The sequence below is a fragment of the Dermochelys coriacea genome, chromosome 7 (genome assembly GCF_009764565.3).
Source record: "Dermochelys coriacea isolate rDerCor1 chromosome 7, rDerCor1.pri.v4, whole genome shotgun sequence".
Taxonomy (NCBI): domain Eukaryota; kingdom Metazoa; phylum Chordata; order Testudines; family Dermochelyidae; genus Dermochelys; species Dermochelys coriacea.
The window spans coordinates 95,227,123-95,239,437 of record NC_050074.1 but is presented as its reverse complement, the minus strand read 5'-3'; the positions used below and the strand labels follow the sequence as shown (position 1 = coordinate 95,239,437).

General features: G+C 38.4%; 1 protein-coding gene across 1 annotated transcript in view; it reads left to right on the top strand.

The window, feature by feature from the left end:
* The window catches only part of MARCHF5 (membrane associated ring-CH-type finger 5), an 80,754-nt gene that overhangs the window by 23,685 nt on the left and 44,754 nt on the right, over nucleotides 1-12,315 (top strand). The window contains exon 2 of the mRNA XM_038410936.2: nucleotides 11,428-11,630. Coding sequence (XP_038266864.1) covers nucleotides 11,428-11,630 — 203 coding nt within the window. The remainder of the gene's footprint in view (nucleotides 1-11,427; nucleotides 11,631-12,315) is intronic.

Sequence of the window (12,315 nt, the reverse complement as noted above, 5' to 3'; positions counted from 1 at the left end):
CTTGATTCAATAGTAAGATCAAGATCATGTTTTATTCAATACAAGAAAATGGAAAATCTGGCAAGAACCAAGTGGTTTTATTTAGCCATTTCTGCTGCAGCCACTGTCAATAGAGAGAGAAAAAGCTGATGACAGAACACAAGGAATTGCTGATCATTATTCATAGCTGGCTAAAGGTTTAAGTATATAAAGGATATTACGTGATTCTTTTCATAGGTCTTTTATGCTTTAAATAGTTTCCTGGCAAACTGGATGGAGTAATAAGAGAATCATTTTTTAAAGAAGTGTATATTATTGCTCTATTACCAGATTAAAAAAACAAAAACTTCTTTAATTGGAAAAAAAAGATTAAATTTTGAGTGTAAAACCTCTGTGGAGCTTCATCCAAAGAATACTCACTTAATGACTAATGCAGTGGTACTTTGCAGGACTGCGTTGACATTTTGTTTTCTCAGTATTTGAATAGACCTTAAACTTCTTTGGTTAGATGGTATCTTGCAGTAGAGCAGTCAACAGCTTTAGCTGAGCTACCCAGCTCTGCCATGGAACCTCAGTCATCAAGAATAAAAGCTCCAAACTGGATTTCTAAGGATGACTCTCAGATCCCAGTGGTGGAGGAGCTACATGACTGCAGCAACATCTTTTGGGGATGGGAGTGGTGGGTCTTGGGCTTTTGTCTTGCTAGGAAGTAGCAACTACAGGAATAATATAGGAATAAGGTTCTCAGGCCCTTCTATCTCCAGAAGACCATGTGTGGTTTCTGTCATGGCTTGGATGCTCCACTGATTGTTGCTGCCTGCTGGTTTATGTTAGAGGATCGCTTTGCCAGCAGGACTGCTAGAAATTCCAGTCTACACTTTTCCATTCTCTGACTCATAAGAAGGGCAAATAAACTTTTCTGCCTCTGAGGCAGAAACCCTTGAATCTTCTGTCTCAGGAGAACTGGTACTGGTGAAATAGGTTTCTAGGACTGAAAAAACCACTGGTACTAGAGACAGAAGAGAGTGATCTCCCTATATATCTGAAAGACAAGAGTAGAAAAACATTTATTTTTAAGAAGATGACTGAACAGCATGTATTGCTGAAATAGTGCCTGACAAGAATCTAATAATAATTGAGTGAGGAAATTTTGGAATCCTACCTAGCAACTGCTTATATAAATCCCTCTGTAGTTACTTGCACTACGTCCTTAGTTCTAATTTTCTTAGATGCTGATACTTCAGGAGATGCTCTGGACTAGAAGATGGAAAAGGCCTTAGGGATTTTCAGATGTGTAGACTCTCCGCCAGGAGCCGCTATTAATGCTGCATTGTTTTCCAAAGAAACCATGGAATGGCTTGCCCAGTTCCATATAGATTTTGCAGTACAGTCAAAGATAACTAAGGAATAGTCCATTTCCTGTATTGCTGTTACAGTTCTTACTGAAGTAGCCTATATCTCTGTTGTATTAGTGGCATGTATAATCAACTCCTTGGTGTCGAGGTTAAATTTTGTTATCACTATATGAAAGCAAAACAGTTCTTTAGGAATCTTAACTTTTCATTTTAATACTCTTATAGCAATTCTTTCAGACAAACCTGACCCAAGTATTCAATCTGATCCCTACAGTCAGCTCTCTCTGTTATGAATAAAATCCAGGTTTTGTTTAAAAGTAGAAGCAGGAGTAAAGTGGTTATTTTGACTTTTTCTTCATCCAGCATTTAATAGGAGGGAGATGCCGCTTTCCTAACAGTGGTCTATGATAACAGAAGGGTGTTACCTACAATAAATGGTGGTTACTTCATAGAATTTCTTACTCTTTCAGGTGATCAGAGAGAAATATTATGAAGAGTGTAGTGTCTGAGAATATTTTTATGAATAGTTAAGTGTTTGTTTGATTTGTCTCACTGTGTGGATGGAGTTATCAGCCAAAATTGATAACTCCCTGTTTACCAACCACCATGTATCAGTGGTTACGATGTCTGACAGGTTTTAAAATGGCACTGATTTTACCTGTTAATAGTGGTCTCACCACTTACCCCCAGTCTCTTGTCATCTTGTGGCTTGACTATTGTAGTTTCTTTTACTTGGGGCATTTTTTATCACCTTGTCACCAGGACCTACTCTGGGCACAAGGGCAACAAGGCTATAAAAATGCCTGTGGCATTACTGCTGATGGAGTCTGCAACAGTGGGACATTTTTCCTTTTAAAAAAAAAAAAAAAAAGTGCAGACGCAGCCAAAGTCATACTTCAGAGTTAATTCCCCATTGAGATGAACAGAAACAATTACCATGTCTGTATCAAGATATCTTTCTTTAGACTGAGTAGCCTTTTCAGTGTGAACCGATGCAGTGCTTATCTTCACAAGCATAAGGGCTAAAAACTGCAAGAGTGCATGTACAGTAGAAAGCTTCATAGCCATAATTCGCTACCTGTGCAGCTCCACCAGTTTTAATAATACTGGAAGCTGAAGTGGAGATAGTGCTCAGGCTTAATGTGGTTATATAACATAGTGAGCAAAATATCTGTGCCCTGCCTCTATTTACAGCTTCCACCATTGCTATTACTGGGGAATTTCACTGGCAATGTATTATAGCTCTGAAATTTGCAAGTGTACAGAAGGCCAAAGACTAAAAAAAGGTGATACAGCAGCCCTTGTCACAAAATAGCATTGTGAGTTTTGTGGTCTCTTTCTACTCCAGCCCATACTTGCTTAGTTTAGAAGTTAAAAAATTCCATTTTTTTTTCTAACTGCCTGCCCTGCACACTTGTCTAGAATCTGAATGTCAAGCTGGGTCCTTTACTTTGCAGGTATTATCTCAGTAATATAGATTCTGCAGCCCAAATACTGCATCTTGTATATTCTGTGCAACCTGTCTTTGGTACACTTCCATGGGTGTAACTTAGGACACGTCTACACTTACCTCCTGAGCGATCTATCTAGCGGGGGTCGATTTATCGCGTCTAGCAAAGATGCGATAAATCAACCGCTGAGCACTCTACCATCGACTCCGGTACTCCACCGGAGTGAGAAGCACAGGCGAAGTAGACGGGAGAGTGTCGGCAGTCAACCTACCGCAGTGAAGACACGGTGTTAAGTAGATCTAAGTACATCAACTTCAGCTACATTATTCACATATCTGAAGTTGCATAACTTAGATCGATCCCCCCTCCAGGGTAGATCAGGCCTTAAGGGCAGAAGCTGGCATGTGGATGACTCCTGAAAGCACTTAAAGTTCTGGATCCAAAAACATCTAACAAAATAGGTATGAATAAAGAGGAGAAAATGGGGCAGAGGTGTTAATTAGGTATGGGACAGAAGTAAGATTTGCGTGATTTAACTGCATTTCCATAGCTTCAAATGCTTTTGTTTCTTTTAAGGTTAAGATTAGTCTGACTATCCTTGATTCTAATGACTAGCTTTTAACCAGTATTTTAACAGTACTTAATCCTTAAATCACTGACATGTTGTCAGCCTTAACTCCAGTTTAACTAAATTTTTGGTCTGATAAATTCTTAAGATGAAGAGCCTTCGTATTTTGTATGCTTTTTGAAAAATACTATGGAACCTTTAATTTAAGGACAAGCAAAGGGAGCTGGGTATAACCTTTTGAAAGCAAAGTACCTTACTGAAGCAAAAAAGAATCAGCATTGGGTGAGAGCCAAGTCCTAGTGTCAAATTTGAACTTGAAGCCTTCTAGCCCACAATTACAGGTACCACCACTTGAGATGTTTATCAGGCCCTGATTAATTTAATATGAGCATCCAATTGTGTGGCAAATCAGTGCATGCAGATGCATCCAGCCGTTTTTGTGTAGATACCTAATTTGCATGTATAAGTATGTGCATAAACTGAAAACAACTCAAAATAATTCAATCTTTTAAAAAAAAAATTACCTTGTCCTAAAGCTTCAGTTGGGTTGTCATTTTACCCATTTTTTTAATTTCTAAATCCGTGCAAAAGACATTTTTCTGTTTTACTTGCAGGAATCTGACTTCCCAATTCTGATTCTACCAAAAAGCAATGTGGCCTAGTATGCTAAGTTGGAAGTAGCAGACTATGGCAGGTTGTAATTTTTTCTTTTGAAAATGGAATGAACTGAGCAAAATTTTCAGAGGTTGGATTGGTTAATCTGATAAACACACAGGACAGTGACATGAACCCCATCTATCCAAACATCTGGATCTAAGCCACAGATGTTGTTTATCATTTTAAAGGCTTTACCAGGCATTATTACTTGGGTACTCAAGCAGCAGTTCAGGATCACATACAAAGATCAGACAAATTGGGTGTGGCATTAAACTATTCTATGTTAGTGTATTGTGCATGCTGTCTATAATACATATTGAATGTATGATCCAAGTAAATGCAGCATAAAGAAATGCAGGGTAGATACTTGCATATTTTAAAGTTATTTCACCTGCAAGTGACTTAGTGTCTGCCTATTTAATTGTTTTGAAGTCAAACTTTGGGAAACTGGCATCTGCTTATAATTTTCTTGCATTAGTACATTGATTTTTGATTCTTTACAGTGATAAATAATCTGTGGCCCTTCAGAGTACAAATAGCTGCACGTTTAGGAACTGCTGACTATTATAAATCTGTTCTTTTTTGCTTTGAGCAATGATACCCGTATGATCTTGGAGTAATTGCTGTGTGGAACATTTGATAAATGAATTCTGTTCAGCAGCAGAACTGACAGCAGTGACTGATATAGCTAAGGTGCATTAGTGGTTTAATTTTAGCTTGGTTGGAATATAGAAGTAGAATTTATTCACTGTTTTAAAACACTACTTTATATACGTGATAGTTTTTCTTATTGAACTGAAAGTATCTCTTTTTTGCACTATACATTTTCAGTACTTTGCTTGGTATTTTGGAGGCAAAAGTGTAATGCCTCAAGTTCTTTCTTCACACTAATAAAACATTGTTAATATAATTCATTCATTTAGTAGAGAATGGTCTTTTAAGTTAAGTTTCAGTTGGCAAATACAAATAGTACAATCTAAATGTCTAAAATAGTGTGGAAGGAAATTTATTATAGGTGGCACAGGTAGCAACACCTATAGTTAAGGTAGCCCAATATTTTCCCTTAAAAGATGCTGTTTTTCATTAATTATAACTTTGCCAAAGTTAAATAGTTTGAGTTGAAATTTCCTATTATGGGTATCTGCCTCAGAATAGTTTTTAATCTAAAATGGTTCAGCCATTTGAGAATAAGATTAAGGAAAAATTATATATTTGCTTTTTTTAAAAACAAAAGCCTTATATCTATCTAAGTGCTTTGGAGCCTAGGATTGCCTTGCGCAGGGATGTACTTTTTGCTGTCCCAGTGGAGAAAAAAACTGAATTTATCCAGGTTATGACTGAGCCTCAGAAAAATCTCAGTTCATACGTGCAGCATGGAGACTTGTTAGTTTGGTAGCTAAATTATTTTATGGTTCCATCTGTATTAAGCATGCTTCAATACTACACAGCTCTTACATCCCATAAAAATGACGCATGCACCTACCTACCTCACAGACTGAAGAGTCTGAGTAGGAGTTTCCCTGCAATCGTTCCTCCCAGCTAACAAGGGCAGAACAGAACTTTTTTAAAGAGAAATTGAATTTTTATTTTGTTTAGATTATATGCTTTTCTGTTTAAACCAGTTTAAAATGAAATCTGAGTTTAATATAAAATGTTACGGCCTACACATAATTTCTTAAAACATTTAAATATTTTTTTTAAAAAGGCCGAATCCGTAAGTCTATATGAAAAACTGTGTGTTAAAGGCTGCTTTTCAGTATAAAGAAATCGGGGGGGTGGGGGGAGAAATCTAACTTTTGAGGTCAAGCTTTATAAATATGGCACAATAGGTCACATACTGTATTAAGTTTCAGAGTATCAGCCGTGTTAGTCTGTATTCGCAAAAAGAAAAGGAGTACTTGTGTCACCTTAGAGACTAACAAATTTATTTGAGCATAAGCTTTCGTGAGCTACAGCTCACTTCATCGGCATGATCCTGTGGGGGATCTAGGGGCTGTGCTCGTGGGTGTAAGAGACTGGCAAAGTTATTAGAAGCATTGGGAGCTGGCTTCTGACTCTAAGAGGACACCATCATGTATCTGACTAGGATCATCCACTGAGCCCACCTGGATGGTCTCATATTCCTGTTTTATAGTTTCTCCCTACCTGAGCTCTGATGGGCTCAGTTCTCAAATTTTGAATATTTATGACTCTATCCAGCGTGGAAACTTACTGTCCAGCTCCTGTATCCAAAACATTTAAGGTTGTTTTGTTTAATAAAAATAATATTTATATGCCATTTTGTGTGTTTATTTAAATTCCAGTTACCATCCTAATGCAGCTTGACACAAATTCTGAGCAAAAAGTTAATTAATTTGTGAATTAGGCATATATCATTCACCATTTTCTAATGTACTAAAAATGTACAATTAATAATCAGAAAATATTAAGCTCTATAAATTACTTAAATAAATGTATTTTATTATAGTATACCCTAGTTAGTAAAAAGATGTATCATATCTAGTGTAAAGGCTCTATTTAGTTGTAATTCACCATGTTTTAATAGTTCTATCAAGCACTGAGAATGAACCTTTCTTTAGAAAATAACTGAAGTACAAATGGAAAATTTTATTTCATATCGATTTAAATCAAGAATTTCTTGGTGATTTTAATCAAACTAGCCTTTAGCACAGAGGGGAAGGAGGAAACTCCCTGACTCCAGTGCAGAAGGGTGAGGAATGGGGTGAGGTGAGAGTTAGGAGCATGAGCTGGGAGGGGTAGACAGGGATGGAAGATTGGGGGAGGAATAATGACAAGGGGGATAGGAAAAAGAGGCAGGAGCTAGAAGGGGAAAGTTGTACAGGAACAGAGTCCATAATAATCAGAAAACACTCTTACAGAACCAAGAACTGAACCCATTAGTCATGAGTCAACCAATGTTCCTTTGCTGTCTAGCAAATAGCTGTGAAACTCATTGGCAGCGTAACTCCATTCTCCTCTAGTGACAGTTGTACACATAAGAAGCCTTTTACTGCTGCTGTTTACTCAAGTAGTAGAGGACTTTACTGTGGATCTAAAGATCCCAGGCTTGCCGTGACCCATAGTAGGTTATAGTATCACATGATGAAATATGTTTTTTGTTGTTGTGTAAGCTTAAACACATGATCAAAACTGTTCTTTTCCCCCCTACAAAATCCCTGCCTCATTCAGCACACAGGGCAAGTAATTATAGCAATAAAAATGTAGTTACATTAAAAGTCAGTAAACAGCTGAATAAAATTAACGTGTTTTAAACAGTTTAAAGGGACACTAGTTAATTATACTTTATAAGAGCAGTTTAATAATTTAAGATGTTAAAATCCTGACCTGTTAAAATTAACTTATTTTTCACTGCTCATTAACTAGTGTTTACCTTTTGGTATTCCATTCAGCTGCTTAGACAATATAAACTAATTAATTACTTTTTCCTTTCTGGTTCTGGGCACTCAGTATTTGAGTGCTAAACATAACAGAAGGATGTTTAAATTAAACAATCTGCAGTAAAACATTTCCTGAAAACTCTTATGTTCAACAGTAAGTATTTAACAAAATTTCTTTTTCAAAATCTAATTTTGTGTTATGTTTTGAAGACACAATGGAAGTCTCAAATTACACAATGATAGTGCTTCTTAAAATCTAGATGACAGGCATAATTTTAATGAGGCCACTGAAAGATTTGCAATTATTTCTTAATAGTAAACTTCTACATAGTGAACAAGCAGGTAATTACTCATGGAATCTGAAATATTTGTAGACTCTCTACCTTTAAATTAATTTAATATATGAAATCAGGCAGCAAAAGTTAGTTCAGGGTGAAACAAATCATGAAGTCGTTAATTTTGAAGTTTTATAAACACTTTAAGCTGGAACCATATTTCATATTCTTTTAAAAAAGAAAAGGAGTACTTGTGGCACCTTAGAGACTAACAAATTTATTTGAGCATAAGCTTTCGTGAGCTACAGCTCACTTCATCGGATGCATTTGGTGGAAAAAACAGAGGAGAGATTTATATACACACACACACAGAGAACATGAAACAATGGGTTTATCATACACACTGTAAGGAGAGGGATCACTTAAGATAAGCCATCACCAACAGCGGGGGGGGGGAAAGGAGGAAAACCTTCCATGGTGACAAGCAGGTAGGCTAATTCCAGCAGTTAACAAGAATATCAGAGGAACAGTGGGGGGTAAGGTGGGGGGGAGAAATACCATGGGGAAATAGTTTTACTTTGTGTAATGACTCATCCATTCCCAGTCTCTATTCAAGCCTAAGTTAATTGTATCCAGTTTGCAAATTAATTCCAATTCAGCAGTCTCTCGTTGGAGTCTGTTTTTGAAGCTTTTTTGTTGAAGGATAGCCACTCTTAGGTCTGTGATCGAGTGACCAGAGAGATTGAAGTGTTCTCCAACTGGTTTTTGAATGTTATAATTCTTGACGTCTGATTTGTGTCCATTCATTCTTTTACGTAGAGACTGTCCAGTTTGGCCAATGTACATGGCAGAGGGGCATTGCTGGCACATGATGGCATATATCACATTGGTAGATGCGCAGGTGAACGAACCTCTGACAGTGTGGCTGATGTGATTAGGCCCTATGATGGTATCCCCTGAATAGATATGTGGACAGAGTTGGCAACGGGCTTTGTTGCAAGGATAGGTTCCTGGGTTAGTGGTTCTGTTGTGTGGTGTGTGGTTGCTGGTGAGTATTTGCTTCAGATTGGGGGGCTGTCTGTAAGCAAGGACTGGTCTGTCTCCCAAGATCTGAGAGAGCGATGGCTCGTCCTTCAGGATAGGTTGTAGATCCTTGATGATGCGTTGGAGAGGTTTTAGTTGGGGGCTGAAGGTGATGGCTAGTGGCGTTCTGTTGTTTTCTTTGTTGGGCCTGTCCTGTAGTAGGTGACTTCTGGGTACTCTTCTGGCTCTGTCAATCTGTTTCTTCACTTCAGCAGGTGGGTATTGTAGTTGTAGGAATGCATGATAGAGATCTTGTAGGTGTTTGTCTCTGTCTGAGGGGTTGGAGCAAATGCGGTTATATCGTAGCGCTTGGCTGTAGACAATGGATCGAGTGGTATGATCTGGATGAAAGCTAGAGGCATGTAGGTAGGAATAGCGGTCAGTAGGTTTCCGATATAGGGTGGTTATGTGACCATCGCTTATTAGCACCGTAGTGTCCAGTCCACACAAGAGATCCACTTCCTGGACACTACGGTGCTAATAAGCGATGGTCACATAAACACCACCCTATATCGGAAACCTACTGACCGCTATTCCTACCTACATGCCTCTAGCTTTCATCCAGATCATACCACTCGATCCATTGTCTACAGCCAAGCGCTACGATATAACCGCATTTGCTCCAACCCCTCAGACAAACACCTACAAGATCTCTATCATGCATTCCTACAACTACAATACCCACCTGCTGAAGTGAAGAAACAGATTGACAGAGCCAGAAGAGTACCCAGAAGTCACCTACTACAGGACAAGCCCAACAAAGAAAACAACAGAACGCCACTAGCCATCACCTTCAGCCCCCAACTAAAACCTCTCCAACGCATCAAGGATCTACAACCTATCCTGAAGGACGAGCCATCGCTCTCTCAGATCTTGGGAGATAGACCAGTCCTTGCTTACAGACAGCCCCCCAATCTGAAGCAAATACTCACCAGCAACCACACACCACACAACAGAACCACTAACCCAGGAACCTATCCTTGCAACAAAGCCCGTTGCCAACTCTGTCCACATATCTATTCAGGGGATACCATCATAGGGCCTAATCACATCAGCCACACTATCAAAGGCTCGTTCACCTGCGCATCTACCAATGTGATATATGCCATCATGTGCCAGCAATGCCCCTCTGCCATGTACATTGGCCAAACTGGACAGTCTCTACGTAAAAGAATGAATGGACACAAATCAGACGTCAAGAATTATAACATTCAAAAACCAATTGGAGAACACTTCAATCTCTCTGGTCACTCGATCACAGACCTAAGAGTGGCTATCCTTCAACAAAAAAGCTTCAAAAACAGACTCCAACGAGAGACTGCTGAATTGGAATTAATTTGCAAACTGGATACAATTAACTTAGGCTTGAATAGAGACTGGGAATGGATGAGTCATTACACACAGTAAAACTATTTCCCCATGGTATTTCTCCCCCCCACCTTACCCCCCACTGTTCCTCTGATATTCTTGTTAACTGCTGGAATTAGCCTACCTGCTTGTCACCATGGAATGTTTTCCTCCTTTCCCCCCCCTGCTGTTGGTGATGGCTTATCTTTGGTGATCCCTCTCCTTACAGTGTGTATGATAAACCCATTGTTTCATGTTCTCTGTGTGTGTGTGTATATAAATCTCTCCTCTGTTTTTTCCACCAAATGCATCCGATGAAGTGAGCTGTAGCTCACGAAAGCTTATGCTCAAATAAATTTGTTAATCTCTAAGGTGCCACAAGTACTCCTTTTCTTTTTGCGAATACAGACTAACACGGCTGCTACTCTGAAACCTGTCATATTCTTTTGAAAACTATATCCCAGGTGCCTAGAGACAAAGTGCATTAGTGGTTAGAACAGGGGCTAGAACTTGTTCTCTTCCTTCCTATGTAGGTCTCATAACCTCTCCATGCCTTAATTATGCCTAACTGTAAATAACCCACCCTTTGTAAAATAATTTGAGATACTTTGGGAAGTGCTATGTAAGTGCCAAGTATTGATACTATATCCAGGTAGCACTTACAGCATTGTGATTATTTTTGTAACTAAAGTGATTTGTTGGTGATTTCGTAACATTTTGGTGATAGACAAGTGGGATACTGTCATACTCGGATTCCTCAACTCTTCTTCTTGTTGGATGTTTAATACCAATATGATACATTTCAGCACTTTTGTGTTAGCCTTCATCACAAACACCGTGGTTTAGAGTTTGTTTTGCAAGAACTGTACTGTTGCCATAGCTGTCTGTTTTTTATTAAGAGGGCAGCAAAGCATGTGTTTTGCAGTGGTTCTGAGGTGGGTAAAGGCATGTATAATACCTTAAGAATGTGTACTTTGCAAATATCTATCAAGTGATTCAGATTTTGAGTTTACAACTTTGACATTGACTAATTGCTCATTTATCAAACTGAATTAATAGTGCTTAAGTATTCCCAAATATTTTAAAAATAATATTTTGCCGACAAACATTATTGCATTATTAATAGGAAAAGTTTGCTCTCCAGAGGAAGTATTGGTGTTCTTGGTGATTCAAGGAGTGACAAGTGTAATTGCCCTCTCCAGGTTCAAGTTCTTTTTTCTTTTTCTTTAACTGCTTTACATGTAAAAATATTATCTTTAAGTGTTGTTTGTATACATTGCTACTTTTGTCTGATATGTGTTTGTTTAATTACAGAAGTTGCTGGGTGTGTTTTGCCACTGATGAAGATGATCGAACAGCGGAGTGGGTGAGACCTTGCAGGTGTAGAGGCTCTACAAAATGGGTTCACCAGACTTGTCTGCAGCGTTGGGTAGATGAAAAACAGAGAGGAAACAGTACAGCTCGAGTTGCATGTCCTCAGTGCAATGCAGAATACTTAATAGTATTTCCAAAGCTAGGTAAGAGATGTGCAGTTAAATTCAAATACAGTGTAATTGTTTCAATATTCATACTCTACTTATTTTATGCAAAACTTCAAGTATCTAACTTCTGTTTGGCATGTAAATTTCTGTGTTGTGAAACACACCCGGACTTGTTAACTCCTCATTTAAGTTGTTGGTGCTCTTTGGAAAACTGATGCAGAAATTTGCAAGTAATGCATCTGTACTGGTTCAGTTCACTGCATCCTGAAAACTTTGGACAGCTTCTGCCTTGTAGATATGCTGAGACCAATAGCTCACAATAATCATGCCCAAGAATCCTTTGTCAGCCTATAGAGGAGACTGTGTTAGTCAGCTGAGGGGCAGAGAAGGGAGCCTGCCTGCAGATTTGTAACAATGTCCCTAATGTTACCTGGAAGTATTTTTATATTTAATTTGTAAAGGACACTGTGAATGCTGCTCTGTACTCAAGAGATGACGGTATTGAAGTTGTGTTATGAGTAATCAAAAAAAGAAAAGGGGAGGGAGTACTGTTCCAAGCTCCATCCACATGAGTTGCCAAAATTACTCCTGAGAGCATTCTGCACCTAAAAAATTCTTTGCACGATATTTTAAAATACTGCAAAATTCTGTACATTTTATTTGTCAAATAAATGTGGAAGCTCCAGCATGGCATTGGGAAGCACAGGCCACTGGCTGCACA